At 36.2% G+C, this 18,662-nt stretch overlaps 1 protein-coding gene across 2 annotated transcripts in view; it reads right to left on the bottom strand.

The window, feature by feature from the left end:
- The window catches only part of TPR (translocated promoter region, nuclear basket protein), a 67,575-nt gene that overhangs the window by 20,319 nt on the left and 28,594 nt on the right, over window positions 1-18,662 (bottom strand). For both annotated transcript variants that reach the window (XM_032393221.1, XM_032393220.1), the window contains exons 26-39: window positions 17,190-17,393; window positions 16,902-17,086; window positions 16,339-16,486; window positions 12,767-12,904; window positions 12,543-12,674; window positions 11,392-11,522; window positions 9,198-9,408; window positions 7,855-7,998; window positions 7,318-7,516; window positions 5,988-6,193; window positions 5,722-5,783; window positions 1,947-2,155; window positions 905-1,177; window positions 9-157 (exon numbers count right to left, since the gene is read on the bottom strand). In XM_032393221.1, coding sequence (XP_032249112.1) covers window positions 9-157; window positions 905-1,177; window positions 1,947-2,155; window positions 5,722-5,783; window positions 5,988-6,193; window positions 7,318-7,516; window positions 7,855-7,998; window positions 9,198-9,408; window positions 11,392-11,522; window positions 12,543-12,674; window positions 12,767-12,904; window positions 16,339-16,486; window positions 16,902-17,086; window positions 17,190-17,393 — 2,391 coding nt within the window. The remainder of the gene's footprint in view (window positions 1-8; window positions 158-904; window positions 1,178-1,946; window positions 2,156-5,721; window positions 5,784-5,987; window positions 6,194-7,317; window positions 7,517-7,854; window positions 7,999-9,197; window positions 9,409-11,391; window positions 11,523-12,542; window positions 12,675-12,766; window positions 12,905-16,338; window positions 16,487-16,901; window positions 17,087-17,189; window positions 17,394-18,662) is intronic.

Genomic DNA, 18,662 nt, shown 5'->3' on the forward strand with positions numbered 1-18,662 from the left:
TATCTTACCTCAGTTCCTACAGGGGTAACACTTTTCAACTTCTTTGGAAGAGGCATTTCCACTGTGTCATCAGAGACTTGGTCTGATGCTTCTATGGTGCTATCCTCTTCCTCTTCACGTGTCCGTTTAGGCAAAGAAGAACTTGGGGTAGCTGACACTTTGAAATTACATAATTTAAATCTTTAATCAGAGAATGATAATGAACTCAATGAGATAAAGTTAATTTTTTTTGATAAAGTTAATTTTTGAAATATTTTGGTCATTTAACTAAAGAAAGACATAGGAAACACTTAACTGAACAGTTCAACATAATTTATTCCTGCTAATATCTATAAACAATAGGCAACCTATGCTCTAAATCAATGGTCTTATGGTATCAATCTCACCTGTGGTTAATAAACCCCATCAACTTTTACAGCAATGCATTCAATTAACTGTGTAATGATATATAATTGAGAAGTTTACACAAGGCCTTCTGTAGTTATAAAACCCAGGACTCCTATGGTAACAAAATTTATACTGTATGTTTAGATTTGAAAATCCTTATATGGTCTTCTCTTACATGTCTTTTTTCTCAAGACCTGTATTAAGTTACATATAATGTTATGGGGTTGTATCACTTTTAAAATCAGTCAAAATAGCTGGAGGAGAAGAAAGTTCTGAATGATAAAAACGAGTGATCTAGTAGTAAACATGAAATTAAGTGTTAGGAATCCATTCGTCCTTTCTAACATCTGTCAGAAAACAAGTATGTACAAACAATACTCAAGATGTGTATTTTATATCCAAGAAACTACAAATGCACAGGTCTACTCTAACTTCATTTTAAAATTAAGCATACAAAAAAATAAAAATTAAAAAATTAAAAATAAATAAACAAATAAATCAATAAAATCAAGCTTACCAGTGCCAAATACTGCTGTGGAAGTAGAAGGCCGCTCAACTGGCGAACTCTGTACAACTTCTACTATGTTGGGGGACAGCTCTTGATTTGCAGGCTCAATCTGAGGATGACTCTGTTGGGTGGGCTGCACAAAAGCTGTAGCCTGTGTTTGTTGCTGAACAGTTAAAATGGGTTGAGGGATAGTCGGCTGAATATTAGGACTAGTAGAACGGACAGAACCACTTGTGCTTCCAAAAACTGGAACATGTTCCACAGGCCCTTCTGACTGCATAGCTAAAAAATAATTACAAATACTTAATATATTAAGTCTTCTATTCTTAGCAAAGCTGGATTTTCCCTCCCTACTGTGCTACTGGTAATGTTCTGTAAAGTTATTTGTGTACATCTCTTACCACTCACTAAGCAAAAACAGTATGGGTAAATGTAATGTATTATGCATTTTTTTGTGATGCCTATGTGACTGCTATGGTAGTCTGTAGTATGGTGGCATAATTAAATAAATACCTAAAACTCTTTCTATCTACGATTTTATTGAAATTAAAACCAAATAAGACAAATGAACTGAGGAAGCTCAAAGACAAATTATAAATTTTTATTAAGCATCAGTAATAAGAAGCTACCGAGGGGAACAAAGTGGATAAAGTAATGAAAAAGACAGTTTCAGTGAAAAAGTGGTGTAGGGTTGAACCAGTGATTCAGTATGGTTTTCCAAGGCAGATTTCATATCTTCCTTAGCCACCAGAAGTAAAAATGTTGGCCTTAGAAAAACATGCTATATACTTATGGGTGTGTTATTTTCCTCCTCCTTCAGCTTCAAAACAAAACAAAGCAGAAAAGAAGGGAATGGAAAGAGGGAGGAAATTCGCTGCATTAATGAGTATCCTAGGAGGCATACCCTTGAAAATATTAACTACCCACTTTTACTGTATGTTTGACTTTAGCTTTAGTGGAAGCCTCATTTATCCTTGAAGTTACTGTAATCTTCTCATAATAAATCTAAATAAGCCGTCAGTCCAATCAGATCTGTTACTATTTTACTTACCTTCCTGTGATTCTACTTGTGTAGTGGGCATCACTGTAGCTGTTGGGGTAGTAGTAGGATTTGTAACAGTTGCGGGTGTGACCATTGGGCGTATACTAGCCCTGGGTGTTGACTTATTCCCAGCCATAGCTGCAGCTGTCACTTTACTTGGAGTAGACACAACAGGAGTTGGCTTAATATTGGCTGTTGGTGGGTCTGATGTGCTGGCACTTACAGAGGGGAAAATGCAAGAATAACGGTTCATAAAAAAATTTATAAATATCCCTTATAAAGTACATATACTCTATCAAAAAAAAAAAAGCACTACATAATCTTAAAAAAGAATAAAATTGGAGGTATTGCAATCCCAGATTTCAAGATATACTATAGTAATCAAAACAGTATGGTACTAGCACACAAACAGACATAAGATCAATGGAAGAGAAGAGAGAGCCCAGAAATAGACCCATGATTACATGGTCAATTAATCTATAACAAAGGAAGCAAGAATATACAATGGGAAGTTTCTTCAGTAAATGGTGTTGGGAAAACTGGACAGCTACATGCAAAAGAATGAAAGTGGACCACATTCTTACCATACACAAAAATAAACTCAAAATGGATTAAAGACCTAAATATGAAGACCTGGAACCAGAAAAGGCCTAGAAGAGCACAGGCGGTAATTTCTCTGACACTGGCCATAGCAACATTTTTCTAGATTATGTCTCCTGAGGCAAGGAAAACAAAAGCAAAAATAAACAATTGGGACTGCAGCAAAATAAAAAGCTTCTACACAGCAAAGGAAACAATCAACAAAACAAAAAGACGCCGTACTGAATGGGAGAAGATATTAGTAAATGATGTATCTGATGAGTTAACATACAAATTATATAAAGAATTCATGCAAAAAAAAAAAAAAATTCACACAATTCAACACCAAAAAACCCCAAATAATCTAACTAAAAAATGGGCAGAAGACATAAAGAGACATACAGACACATGAAAAAATGCTCACCACCACCAACCACCAGGGAAATTGAAATCAAAACCACAATGAGATATCACCACATATGATTCTGAGGGCTAGTATTAAAAAGGCAAAAAATAACAAGTGTTGGCAAGGATGTGGAGAAAAGGGAGCCTTGTGCACTGTTGGTGGGAATGTAAATTCATGCAGCCACTCTGGAAAATAGTATGGAGGGTCCTTAAAAAATTAAAAATAGAATTAACATATGATCCAGTAATTCCACTACTGGGTATTTACACAAAAAATATGAAAACACTAATATGAAAGGATATATGCACCCTTGTATTTACTGCAGCATTACTGACATTAGCCAAACAATGGAAGCAGCCCAAGTGTCCATCAATAGATGAATGGATAAAGAAAATATGGTATATATACACAATGGAATATTACTCAGCTATAAAAAGACTGAAATCTTACCATTTGCAACAACATGGATGGATTTAGAGGGTAAGGGAAATAAGTCAGAGAAAGATAAATACCATATGATTTCACTCGTGTGTGGAATTTAAGGAACAAAACAGAAAAAAAGAGACAAAAAACAGACTCTGAAATATAGAGAACTGGTGGTTACCACAGGGGAGGTGGGGGGGGGGTGGATGAAATAGCTGAAGGAGATTAAGAGTACACTAATTGTGTCTTTCTGCCCGTGGATGCCGCTGAGTAAACGTCGTTAAAGTCTCCCCTCCCACTGCCATCATGTCTAAGTCAGAGTCTCCCAAAGAGCCTAAACAGCTGCGGAAGCTCTTCATTGGAGGTTTGAGCTTGGAAACAACCGACGAGCGTCTGAGGAGCCATTTTGAGCAATGGGGAATGCTTACGGACTGTGTGGTAATGAGAGATCCAAACACCAAGCGCTCCAGAGGCTTTGGGTTAGTCACGTATGCCACTGTGGAGGAGGTGGATGCAGCCATGAACGCAAGGCCACACAAGGTGGATGGAAGAGTTGTGGAACCAAAGAGGGCTGTCTCAAGAGAAGATTCTCAGAGACCTGGTGCCCACTAACTGTGAAAAAGATTTCTGTTGGTGTGCATTAAAGAAGACACTGAAGAACATCATCTAAGAGATTATTTTGAACAGTATGGGAAAACTAAAGTGATCGAGATCATGGCTGACCGAGGCAGTGACAAAAAGAGAGGTTTTGCTTTTGCAACATTTGATGACCATGATTCTGTAGAAGAGATTGTCATTCAAAAATACCATACTGTGTGTGAATGGCCACAACTGTGAAGTAAGGAAAGCCCTATCTAAGCAAGAGATGGCTAGTGCTTCATCCAGCCAAAGAGGTCGAAGTTGTTCTGGTAACTTTGGTGGTGGTCGTGGAGGTGGTTTTGGTGGGAATGACAACTTTGGTCGTGGAGGGAACTTCAGTGGTCGAGGTGGCTTTGGTGGCAGTCGAGGTGGTGGTGGATATGGTGGATTTCGTAATGATGGAAGCAACTTTGGAGGTGGTGGAAGCTATGACTCTGGCAATTACAACAATCAATCCTCAAATTCTGGACCCATGAAAGGAGGAAATTTTGAAGGCAGAAGCTCTGGCCCCCATGGTGGTGGACGCCAATACTTTGCCAAACCACAAAACCAAGGTGGCTATGGTGGTTCCAGCAGCAGCAGTAGCTACGGCAGCGGCAGAAGGTTTTAATTACTGCCGGGAAACAAGGCTTAGCAGGAGAGGAGAGCTAGAGAAGTGACAGGGAAGCTACAGGTTACAACAGATTTGTGAACTCAGCCAAGCACAGTGGTGGCAGGACCTAGCTGCTACAAAGAAGACATGTTTTAGACAATACTCATGTGTATGGGCAAAAAACTCGAGGACTGTATTTGTGACTAATTGTGTAACAGGTTATTTTAGTTTCTATTCTGTGGAAAGTGTAAAGCATTCCAACAAAGGGTTTTAATGTAGATTTTTTTTTTTTTGCACCCATGCTGTTGATTGCTGAATGTAATAGTTTGATCATGACGCTGAATAAATGTCTTTAAAAAAAAAAAAGGTACACTAATTGTGATGAGCAACTAAGTAACATATAGTATCACTGAATCACTATATTGTATACCTAAAACATTTTAATATGACGCTGTATTTTAATTATATTGGAATTAAAAAAATAAATAAAAAAACCCAAAAAACAGTGAGTTGTACTCTTTTAAGTAGGTGAATTGCGGGGGTTATTAATATATCTCAACAAAACTTAAAAAAAAATGCACTACATGTTTCTTCAATAAGAGTTCAGCAAGTATGATCGACTTATGAACTCAGACCCTATTAGTTCTATTTTTCCAAACGCTGCTTTGGGCACTTTAGACAGAGTAAAAAAAAAATTATACAGTTCTATATTTTTTGTTCACTAAATATTTTAAAACTCTTATTGAAGAAGTTTTGAATTTAAGCATTAAAAACTACGTAAGAAATGCTCTGTAATGGTGCTTCCTGACAATGTTAAATGTATTCAACTGTTGATGACTGAACTCAAGTCTTAGCCTAGCCTCTTAAATTTGTTATCACATAATATCACAGAGAAAATCAGTAGCCTCTTAGAAGTCGAAAAGATGATTGTCACAAAACTCTACCTGATAGGACTGAAAGTATGCTAGAAACAAGAGTTCTGGAAAAAAGGGTTGGCAACTACATGGTGCAGCTTTGCACAGATAAATAGCTCTTTAGTACATATTTTTATAATATAGATTTGTTTTCTCCCCAAAGATCACTAACTCTCGCCTGACTTTAAAAGAAAAAATAGATTAACAAACTGTAAAAGAACTAAAACTCACATTCCTCTTTCACCAGAAGCTGGAGTTGTTTTCAATGTGATCTGTCTCTGCTGTTCTGGGACCTATAAAAAGAAAACTGGATTATTTTGCCTGCCCTACAAGAGTTCACTAAACAATGCCATCAAAATATTTTACTTTTATTAATTTTCTCTGTATACTTTGTTTAGCCAAAATTCACTGACGAAGGCTTCTAAGTCACCAGATACCTTCAAGTAATATGTACAAGGACAGAATGATTTGTTATTTACACATAATTAGCTAACCACCTTATTAGTAGGTTCTTGAGGCTCATCTCTCTGCTCAAGGTGTCTCTCTTGATGCTCTCGGAGTTCTCTTTCCAAGCGACTAATTCGACCTTCATACTGGGATTTAAGAGCAGTCATTCGAACATCCAATTCATCTTTCTGCTGATCTAAGGCTCCATTCCTTTGTTTAAGCTCCTCATTTTCTTTAGTTAGCTGATCTTTTACACCTAAAGAAGTAACCATGTGATTCTATTAATATTATAATCAAACACTGGAAGTAAAGAACATTTGTGCATTTCAATAGGTACACTAAGGTCGTTATCAGATTCTATTCCTGAGCTTTAACATCTACAATTAATTCTGATACACAATATATCTGAATAAGCAAAATTCTAAATGTATCTGTATTACTCCAATATAAAATGTACTTACTGCAACATAAAAATATGTAACTTTCTCTAAGATCTCATAAAGGATATCCATAAAATGCAGTCCGAAGTCCTTTTACATGACCTTTAGTATTTCAACGTATTATTAAAATACAAAGATATTATAAATTGCCAAAATTGCCAAATTTTCATTGCATATAATCTAAAGCACATACTAAAAAATAATTAGGTAAATTTTTTTTAAATGAAATAATTGCTAAAACACTGTATTACAGATCATTAAAAATTGCTTACAATAAAACTTAGCTGATTGGGCATTTTATTTACCCACTCACTAAGCAGAACAGCAAGCAAGGTGCAGTAAGGTCCAGAACATTGCAGCTCTGGGCCCTTAACAAACTGGGCATGATATTCTCCCTGAAGGGCTCGAGGGCCCCTCAGAGAATTGAGGCAAATAAAAATCACTGGGCTGGTAATATCCAATGATATGTAGGAGTTTACAGAAGGCCTCTGAACAACACACTGTGGACCCAAAGGATCACCAACAGAAGGTACTAATAGTTACACAACAAAGCAGGAGAGCAGTACTTCCGATTACTAGCCAACAATTAGGAAAGGCTTCATAAATAGGTGAGGGACATCCTCATCATTTGAAAATTCAAATTGCTTTAATTTTGTGTCTAATTAAATAAGCCTTATATATATATTTTAAGTAAGCTCCATGCCCAGTGTGGAGCCCAATGCAGGGCTCAAACTCACAATTGTGAGATCAAGAGCTGAGCCGAGATCAAGAGTCGCTCAACCTACTGAGCCACCCAGGCATCCCACCCTAATATTTAAAGCACACACACAGAAATCACTTTATAGTATTTACTTACTTCTTTCCCATTTAATTTTAAGCCTGCATCAAATGGCCAACTTTCACTATCAAAGTTCAAACTTTAGCATATACAGAAATTTACCAGCTAAATGTGCTATCTTTGACTTTGCTGCTACTATGGCCTTTCTTGTTTTTTCTTCCTTTTCAGTTATCTGCTGTCGGAGCTGCTCCTCTTGTGTGGTTCTATCTTGAAGATCCTGACGAAGTCGTGAAAGCTCAGACTGAAGCTGCACAGTTTGTTCCTGTAGATTTCTGGCTTCTGCCTCTTTTTCAGATAATGTCTTTTAAAGAAAAGCAAAGTATTCACCATGTAATTCAATCAAATCAATATAAACTGTATGTCAGACAGAATTAAAATGTAACTTATTAATCTGCTTATTTAGATTAAATGGAAGTATAAATGTAAAATGGTGGTCAAACCACCATTAAAGTGGATACTTGATGATTGGATACTATTTCTATACATGAGCCATTCATGTATAAAGGATAAATATACATAAAAAAGATTATATATTTCCATATGACAACAGAAAGAGTTAGTGTTTAACATATACTTCTTCAAGTACTTAACAAGCAAGGAATTAGGGACATACATTCTTCACTACTCTCACACTTATACCTTCTGCAGATTTTCTACTTGATTCTCTAGCGATTTTGCCTTTGTTTCAGCTTGATTGAGAGTTTCTTTGAGCTCCTGCATTTCCTGGACTGAGACATGCTGTTCCTGGTGGTCTCCAGAAGACTGAGCGGAGGTCTCCATGACCTAAGATGACAAAGCAGTAATAATATATACTTTCACATTTACACTTAGTAATTCCACATCTAAAAGTTCATCTAAGGAAATAATTACAACTATGCAAAGAAATTTATCTTAAAGGGTATTCATAAATCAATTTTCTATGAAGTAACTCTATTGCCTGAAGGTAAGGTATTAGTTAAATAAGTTAGGGTTTTCCATACAACTGGATATCAATCATCTAATCAAAATGATGCTGCATTGTAGATGGATGTTTGACATAGTAATTATTTTCACAGTAATGAGTAAGGTGAAAAAGCAGGATACAAAAATACACAAATGATCTTATTTCTTTGGAAAAACACATTACACATATGTTAAGAAAAGCATACTATTAGTACTAATGAAGTGCTAATAGCAGTCAACACCAAGGGGTAAGAATTTTGGATTTTTAAAATGTATTTTCTAACACGTGCTAAATATGTAAAATTAAGTCAACATACAAGCTTTTTACTTTTGGGAATTAATTCAGATTCAAAATGTAGTAAGAACTAAAAAATTCTTTTTGATAGGTACACTATTGATTTAACACTATAAATAAAGCCTGATTATAAAGAACTATCATTTTTTGATATACACAATTTTAATCAGCAGTGAGTTCCAAGAACAGGTTTGAAAAGGGACAATATCTAAGACTGGAAAACTGAACTAAAAATACCTAGCATTTACTAAAATTTCTTTATGAACTTAGAGTGTAATTTGAGGCATATTAATGAGCAAATCTTTTTTTTTTTTTTTAATATTTTATTTATTTATTTGACACAGAGAGAGACAGTGAGAGAGGGAACACAAGCAGGGGGAGTGGGAGAGGGAGAAACAGGCTTCCTGCGGAGCAGGGAGCCCGATGTGGGGCTCGATCCCAGGACCCTGGGACCATGACCTGAGCCCAAGGTAGACGCTTAACGACTGAGCCACCCAGGCGCCCCTAAAGAGCAAATCTTAAAACCAAATAAAGATATCAGTATAAGCTTACACTTATGTTCACAATTTAAAGACCAGTAATAAAAATTATAAAGAAATAAGACTTTGAGGAATCATTATATATGTATATAAATACGTATATAAACGTGTCTACGTATATAAAAAAAATTGTGTATGCCAAAAAATTACATATATATACACAAATATATATATATAGAGAGAGAGAGAAAATTACTTCAAAATACCTTATCCTGTTGTGCTTTAAGTTCTTCATATTGAGTCTTGTATCTACGCCCAATCTTCTTGACTTGGGTAATAGTTTTGACTTTTTCTTGGATATCAATTATTTTGGCATCTAAGTCTTTTTGAATGGTTTCCTTTTCAGTTCTTACTTTATTTAAGTCTTCCTTTAGACTCTGGATTAAGTTCTGGTTGTTGGTCAAAGATGCATTTGATCTAAACAAACAAACAAAAAAATGGGGTAAAGGAGAAAGATAAATGAGACTTTTTTCAAATTTTAAAATCCTTTAATTTACATTACTGTATGCTTTAGTATGTTTGGTATTTTTTTTTATTTTTTATTATTTTTTAAAGATTTTATTTATTTGACAGAGAGAGACACAGCGAGAGAGGGAACACAAGCAGGGGGAGTGGGAGAGGGAGAAGCAGGCTTCCCGCTGAGCAGGTAGCCCAATGCGGGGCTCCATCCCAGGACCCTGGGATCATGACCTGAGCCGAAGGCAGACGCTTAACAACTGAGCCACCCAGGCGCCCCTTTGTTTGGTATTTTGAAATCCTAAAACACACACTCCAAAAGATAATTCCTTAAATTATGAATCTGTGGTCCTTTAGAAAGACTTTATTTGCTTATTATAAAGGCATACATGCCCATTTTAGAGAAGAGAAAACCTGAGCTACCAGTGGCTAAGTGACATGGACAACTTTACTAACAGTAATCAAATGTTAGTAACACAGATTTTAATCTACTTCTGCCTGATATCAAAATCTACACTCTTTCTATCATACTGGGTGTTGAGTAAGTAAGTTAGGCTTTGTAGTCCACATGTAGTCTTTTTCACATGTTCTTCCTTTTTTACAGTGTTCTTCCTTTTTTACAATTTAAAAATGTGAAAATCTTTCTTAGTTTACAGGCTGTGCAAAAACAGGCATGTAGGTTATAGTCTGCCAACCCCTGTATTTTATCATAAACTGAATTTGAGGTCAGATGACCTGAATTAAGAGTATGGGTTTAACATCTACTAACTGTGCCCCTGGGTACCTTTCTGAATCTTAGTTTCCTCATCTTTGAAATTAGGTATTAATCTCTCCTACTCAAAATGCCAGACTGTTATAAAAAAAAAGAGAATATAGATGAGAAAAAATCTGTAAGCTGTCAAGCTTTATAGAAGTAGGGACGGACATAAACAAATAACATAAAAACTTTAAGAAGGTAAATCAGAAACATTTATTTTAATATTAAATGTCTTAACTTTATTTTTTAAAGCAAGCAGACTCCTGGCTGAGTGTGGAGCCTGATGCAGGGTTCAATCTCATGACCCTGGGACCATGACCCCGAGATCACGACCTGAGCTGAAATCAAGAGTCAGATGCTTAACCAACTGAGCCATCCAGGCACCCCTAAATTTCTTAACTCTCAAAGGGTAATTAATAGTTCACTATAAGTTCATTTAAAGAAATTCCTTTTTTTTTTTTTAAAGATTATATTTATTTATTTGAGAGAGAGAGCAGGGAGGAGGGGCAGAGGGGAAGCAGACTCCCAGCTGAGTAGGTGAGTAGGGAGCCTGATGAGGGCCTTGATCCCAGGACCCCGAGATCATGACCTGAGCCAAAGGCAGACGGTTACCTGACTGAGCCCAGGCCAGCCCACCCAGACGCCCCCATTTAAAAAAATTTCTAATTTAAAAACTTCTGTTATTACACACTTTCAAAATACTCATAAATATACATCAACCAAAAGAAGAGAAACCTACTTGCAAAAGTTATTTTGACTTAGAAACAGTTTAAAACCAGGGCGCCTGGGTGGCTCAGTTGGTTAAGCGACTGCCTTCGGCTCAGGTCTTGATCCTGGAGTCCTGGGATCAAGTCCCGCATCGGGCTCCCTGCTCAGTGGGGAGTCTGCTTCTCCCTCTGACCCTCCCCCCTCTCATGTGCTCTCTCTCTCTCTCTAATAAATAAATAAAATCTTAAAAAAAAAAAAAAAGAAACAGTTTAAAACCAAAGGTATAGATTTTTAAAAAGTAATAATCATATATAAAGGCATAAAATTAAATTGGGAAAGCCACATGTAAGGGCTCCAGCATGTTTCATTCTTTCTAAACTCAGGAAGCACTCCTTGGAGAGTCAATATATTAAGAGTAGAAATAAACTTGCTTAAGAATTCATATACTAATATACAATTTAAGGCTTCTTTCCATTTACCTTGCAATTTCAGCTTTAAGCCTCCCAATTTCTTCAGTCAACTGTTGAATTCGCTTAGTATGAACTTCCTTTTCAGAAAGGAGCTTCCGATACTCTTCTGTATCTGGATCTTTCTGTTGACTTACTAGATGCTAGAGTAGCAAAAATGCATAATATGGTTTTATAAGTTTTATGAAACTAATGTGCTATAAAACTAATGTGCTAATAAAACAACACCATTATCTAATTATGTTTACATAAAATGTCTTATATACATGGTGATCAAGCACCAAACTACAAAATAAGATTAAAGCTTTGGTTTGTTTAGCTAAAAAGCCTAGCCAAAATGGAAAAGGGAAATAAAGTAAATGTCATTATGCAGTATTTTTCCACAACTGCAAACAAGTATTTCAAAATAGTTACAAAGGAGCCAAATAAAAGAATCCAAAGAAATTATAACCTTTTAATATTAAATATCTACTTTCACTAAAGTGACATTTATAAGGAAAAAAATGTCTATAAATCATTGCAATCGAAACAAAAATATGAAGATAATCCTAAATGTAACTGAGTTCCATTAGCCAGGAAAGAGAGCAGCAAATTTTAAGAAATATATCTAGATTTGGGAAGATCACCCTCCTTTCTTGATTTTTCAGATTGCTTATGTGACAAAAATAGGAATAAATGGGCTCTAAAATTCAACAATCCTATACAGATAATAACAGTTACCATTCTAGACCATTTCCTAGGTGCCAGGTGACTGCTTTACATTTATTAAATTTTTTTGTAAAATGAAAAGTGGCATTATGTCTTCATTTTTACAAATGAGAAAAATAGGTTCAGAAAGATTAAGGAGCTCTCACAAATCACATAACTAATATCTGGCAAGGCAGATTTCCAAGCTTTTGTTTCAATCTAGAGCTGGAGTTTCTAACCATGTTAAATGGTTTTGTCTCCCCAAAGTTTCCAGTGAACAAGTCTTTTTAAAGTGCTTCACCAGACTAGACAAATCCACTTTATTATGCACAAAAATATTTTAGAAATAAAGGAAAAGCACAAATTTGGAATTTAAGGAAGTTAGCCATTTCTTAAAAAAAAATCAACTATTTTTATCTTCTTAAATGTTGCCCTATTATTTAATAATCAACGTTTCCATGTTTAATTGCATTTACCTGGTTCCGTGCTTTCCAACGTTTGACATCTTCTTCTAGTAACTTCTTCTCTGCTTGCAACATACCGCTTTTCTCACTCAGCTCAGCATTTGCTTCTTGTAAGGGTAAAATATCTAACTCCAGTTTCCTTACCTGAAAATAGTGTCAGTATTTTTTTAACATCTGATGTAAAAACTCTATTATTATTAAAAATGACTCTATTCTTGATTAGTTAAGTTCCAAACCTTTGCTTGCATCTGCTGTAGATCCTGTTCCAGCCTTTCTTTCTCTTCTCTTAGCATCTTATTGGTCTCCATCACTACATTCATTGTTTCAGTTTTCTTCATCAGTTCTTCATGCTGGGCCATTGTTTTTGCAGTTACCTAAAGATTTCAAACACATGTGTACACCAACATCCAACATTAGGTGAAGACCTGTCTTTTCCTACCAGTCCTAATCTTCCTTACAAAAAGTAAAAAAGATTTGAATGTCAGCTTTTAAAATGGAAATTTTTGGAAGTGTTACATGTTTCTTTTTCTATGATGCAAGCTAACTACAAAGAGTTTAAACAAATCCAAGAAATTACAGAGATGAAAGTGAAAAGATACTACAAATCCCACCAATAAATAATCAGTACTAACACTGGGTAAAAACATTAATTCAGATCTCTATTAAACTTTATCTATTCTTTTTCTTGGTATACTGAATTTATTAATAGTTTTAAAATGATGTGATTTTTGTCCTCAGTCCCCTCCCCCTTGTTCAGGAATTCTTCATTCATTCAGTTGTTTCATCACTTCGGTTGTGAGCAATTTTACTGAATATTTGTTCAATTGTGAGGAACTTCTTTTCTGTTCTCACTGGGTGTAATTATCCATCGTTTACACATTACTTTATTCCCTCACCATTTTTAAAGCTATGGCTCAGGCCAAAGGACAAAGTTACAGCAATGAATCAAAAAGAGAAACCACAGGCCCTCCTCACCATTCGACTGAAGCAGTCTTCATTTTCCATAATAGTAAATTTTCTAGATACGTCTTGTAGACCTCAAAGTACTAGAAAGGAAGTTCCAATTCAAAGGCAATTTAACTTAAAATACTGTAAATGATACTAATTTTTTGTCCATTTGAAATATATGCTATGCTGTAACAAATCATCCTGTCAAGTGTAACCACTGCCCACAAAGCCGAATTTCTGGGATCAGGAAAGTATATTTAAATTGAGTCCCATCATAACCAGTGGGGCACATCTAACTCAACTGTGGAAAAGACACATCGCACAATCACCTTGCTGCTGATTATGCGGCCTAGGGTCTCTGCCTTGTCCCCTCTTCCTTCCCTTGCTTCCCTGCCTCTCTCCCTCCCTAGAACAGCCTTCCAGCTTAGGGTGGCTTGCTAGGGTAGGTGTGAAGGTTTCAGGTCACAGACTGTGGGACTACTGTTGGGTGTGTGTGCGTGATTTCTTTCTTTAGGTCTTAAATAATGCCCTCCCCACAAAGCCATTGTCCTTTCTTCACTTTCCACTACCACCCTTGGCCAAAGCACAGATTGTAAACCCCTCTGAAATGAGCCTTTGGTGAGGAATTCAGGGCTTTGCCTGTATCTTCTCCCCCACCTTGATCGAGGGGTGTTGCTTTCTCCTTCCTCCTCCTCAAGTGCCTTTGTGCGCCGTCACTACTCAACACTTTCCAGGACACTTCCTTGCTTTGGCCAGAAGCCATCAGGTAAGGTTGGAAAGTCTCTGACTTCCCTTGTTTAGTTTTGGAACCACATTTACTCCCTCTCCACCAGCCTGGGAATGAATACTGGGTCCTCAGCCCTGCCACCCTCTGCTGTCATCGTCAGCTGATGCGGTTCTTTAGCTCAGGTTTTGATAAAGTGAAAAGAACTGTCACCAGGGGTACTCAGACCTGCCAGCTCTCAAAGTTCTTGGTGGTTAAACTTGGAGAAAGGCCACAGAAGAAACCTGTGAGCACACATGTGCCCTCGGAATGAACCGTTTTCTTTTCCTGTAATTGCTTTTGCTTTTAAAAATTGAAGTTTTTAACAGAGTCAGAGTTTTCATTTGGTCATCCTTGTAATCCATTTGAATCTAGTTTGGAATCTGACAACTAGAACAAAAAGAACCTTGAGTTCGATGCATACTTTGGTTTTGGTGCTGCTGCTTCTAATGGTCCTCAGCAGGGATTAAGAAAGAACTCAGTGATTACAGCACATCCCTAAAATTGATGGGCCTGATTTTCTGGCAAATTGCTGCTTTTTTCCATTTTTCTGTTCAGGACAAGTAAATGCCGAGATGAGGATGCATACTGAAATAAAAGCGATTCACTGTATTCTAAGGTGTTTTTTTTTCTTTTTAATTTAATGTTTATTAAGACCACCTTTTAAAGCAGCAACTATCAAGTCTGAAAAGCAATCGATGTTTCCATTAATCTTTTTCTGGGGGGGAAACCTTACTTCTAAGGATTTAACATCCTGTAAGTAAAGTTGAACATAACAGAATTGCATAAGCAGCCTTTTTATTGACAGACTACTGCCTACTTTTAATGTAATAAAAAAAAAAGTATGTGTTAAAGAAAAAGTTATGGCTCAGCATTGCCAACCTACACTGTTCATGCTTAGGTATTATTTTTTTTTCAAAGATTTCTGAAAGTGGTGGGAGGGGCAAGAGAGGGAGGGAGAGAGAGAAGCGGACTCCCCACTGAGCCTGACATGGGGCTCAATCCCAGGACCCTGAAATCATGACCTGAGCTGAAATCAAGAGTTGGTCACTTAACTGACTGAACCACCCAGGCACCTCTTGCTTGGGTATTACTTTTTATATAATGTGTGTTACTTTTTCCTCTTCTGATTTTAGGTAGGAGTTGGTTTTCCCAACTGACTTTGTCGGTTGGGCATTTTCTATAAAGTATTATTTGCCTGAAGGAACATTGAGAGAATATGCAATCTTTTTAAAAACGCTGATTCTGCTTTTTCCTCCAAATATTAATGGTACAGAATTGGAGGGTCTGTTTATTTCCATGATGAGATGTTTGAATTGGATTATTTTCTCAAGATGTAATTCTGAAACTTTTCATTTCTGTATGAAAACAGAAATCCCATAAATCTACTCACTTTCCCCTGGGTTTCAATGGTTTTTCTCTAGCAGCCATTCCAACTACCTATCAGTTAAAAGACAATACATGACTCAAGGTCTTAATTTCCTTCCTTCCAGATGTTAAGTTATATTACTGCATAGCCTCAGAATGAAGGCATTGCAATTATAAGCTTTTGGGTGGTGTATGGGTTAAGGAGTTGAGCTTGTGCTGTGACCATCCATTCATTAGAGCATCTTCTTTTCCTTTTCTGGTTGATAGTTTTGACTATTTTTTACCCCCTTGCTAAGGAAGAAGTATTCTGTAGCAGTTTCTATCTATAACTATATCCAAGAATAACTACTCAAATGTATATGTGACAACTATAATAAAAAGATAACTGAAATTTATTAAGTACTCACTATGTACCAGTTTCTAAATGCTTCATGCACTTTAACTCACTTAATCCTTATTATTATCATCCCAATATTACAGATGAGGAAATTTAAGGGCAGGGAAATTAATATACCCAAGACACACATCTAATGGTATGAAGCTGGAATTTAAAACCAGGCAGTCTGATTACCATTAATCTTTTACTATTATGCTGTATCACTGCTCTAATAATGTTTTAATAGTTTATGAGTTTGGGAAAAATGCTTATTTCAAATTAAACTTTATGTCCTAAGAAACAAAAATGAGCTCTCTTTTAACAACTTCTTTCTTAAAGCTTAGGATACATACCTGGACTTTCTCTCTTTCAGCATTTAGACTATCCTGCAGTTCCTGCAGCTCTCTTTCTAAAAGTTCAACTCTTTGTCGATAACGCAGACTCTCAACCTGAGCCACCTCAAACCTGGTTTCAGCAATTTCTTTTTCTCGTCGTATAAATCTACAAGAATATGTAAGATTTTATTTGAATAAAAAAAATGCCAACATAGCATTTCAAAACTTGGATAATTTTTAAGATGACAAAAACCACTAATAACTTTTATATCTTTTAATTAATAAATAATGAGGATTTTTAAGATTATAAACAGTGGCTTTAAAAATGTGCATCTTTAAAATAATCAAAAGGCATTTAGTTTTTCAAAGAATCCACTCAAGTTCTTACCATCAGATTCAATTTAGTCATTTCTTTAACTTGGCATATGTCTAAATGTCAAAAGTGACCACTAAGGGATGGAATGAGCTTTATAAGTAAACAGCACACAACCCCCACTTCCTTAATTTACGCGTTTATAGTTGTATTACACAGTTGTTGGTATACCACAGAAATGAAGCATTAAGAATATTATTAGATTTACCTGAGAATTTCTAAAATTTGTTCTTGAGATTTTCCTTCCTCACTGAGAGATACATTCAAGGGACCTTGTGCACCTTCCTTTACAGAGGCAACAACCTTGTCACTTAATTTTTCAATCTGATCATGAAGTAATCTGTTTTGTTTCTCTAGATCTTCACAGCGAGACATACACTTGGAAACTTCATCCTATAAACAACAGTCTATCATAATAGCAGACTTTCCAGTGTACATTTAAAAACCCCAAACCTTTAAATTCTCTAGAACATTCTATCATGATGTACAATAATACCTTTAACATTCTCTCTCTTTCCTCCCAAGATGCTTTACATTCCAATAACTGTGATTCTGCTTTCTGGGTTGTTTCTTCCAAATGCTGACGGACTGATGCCATTTTGGAAACCTGTTCCTTGGCAGCTTGTAGAGCTTCAACATCAGCAGCATGTAGCATCAATTCTCTCTCATACTTATTCTGAGCTTCCACAGCTATTTTAGCCTGTAAGAAATTATTCCCCCATTGATACAAGATTAAGAACTCATTAGGCTAGCCAGTATTTTCTGAAAAGATGCACGTTATATTATTTATAATAACAAAAGACAACCTAAATGTACCAAAATAGGAGAACAATTACAAGTTATGCTGTATCTATTTAATGAAATATATGCTGCTTACAAGAGACCCATTTTATTTATTTATTTATTTATTTATTTATTTATAAAGATTTTATTTATTTATTTGAGAGAGAGAGAATGAGAGAGAGCGAGTACATGAGAGGGGGGAGGGTCAGAGGGAGAAGCAGACTCCCAGCCGAGCAGGGAGCCCGATGCGGGACTCGATCCAGGGACTCCAGGATCATGACCTGAGCCGAAGGCAGCCGCTCAACCAACTGAGCCACCCAGGCGCCCCACAAGAGACCCATTTTAGATCTAAAGACACCTGCAGATTAAAGGGAGGGGATGGAGAAACATTTATTATGCACATGGAAGTCAAAAGAAAACCGAAGTAGCAATACTTGTATCAGACAAAATAGATGTTAAACCAAAGACTATAACAAGAGATAAAGATGGGCACTGTATCATAATAAAGGGGACTATCCAACAAGAAAATCTAACAATTGTAAATATTTATGCCCCCAACATGGGAGCACCCAAATATATAAAACAATTAATAACAAACATAAAGGAACGCATTGATGATAATGCAATAATAGTAGGGAACTTTAACACCCCACTTACATCAATGGACAGATCATCGAAGCAGAAAATCAATAAGGAAACAATGGCTTTGAATGAAACACTGGACCAGATGACTTAACAGATATATTCGGAACACTTCATCCTAAAGCAGCAGAATACACATTCTTTTTGAGTGCACATGGGACATTCTACAGAACAGATCACATGCTAGGTCACAAGTCAGGCCTAGACAAGTACAAATAGACTGAAATCATATACCATGCATATTTTCCAACCACAACACCATGAAACTTGAAACCAGAAAAAATGTGGAAAGACCACAAATACACAGAGGTTAAAGAGCATACTACTAAAGAATGAACGGGTCAACCAGGAAATTAAAGAAATTTAGAAATACAGGGAAACAAGTGAAAATGAAAATACGATGGTCCAAAATCTCTGGGAGGCAGCAAAAGCGGTCCTAAGAGGGAAGTATATAGCAATATAGGCCTACCTCAAGAAGCAAGAAAAATCTCAAATATGCAATCTAACCTTATACCTAAAGAAGCTAGAAAAAGAACAACAAATG

Source organism: Phoca vitulina, unplaced genomic scaffold, assembly GCF_004348235.1.
Source record: "Phoca vitulina isolate PV1807 unplaced genomic scaffold, GSC_HSeal_1.0 scaffold71, whole genome shotgun sequence".
Classification (NCBI taxonomy): domain Eukaryota; kingdom Metazoa; phylum Chordata; class Mammalia; order Carnivora; family Phocidae; genus Phoca; species Phoca vitulina.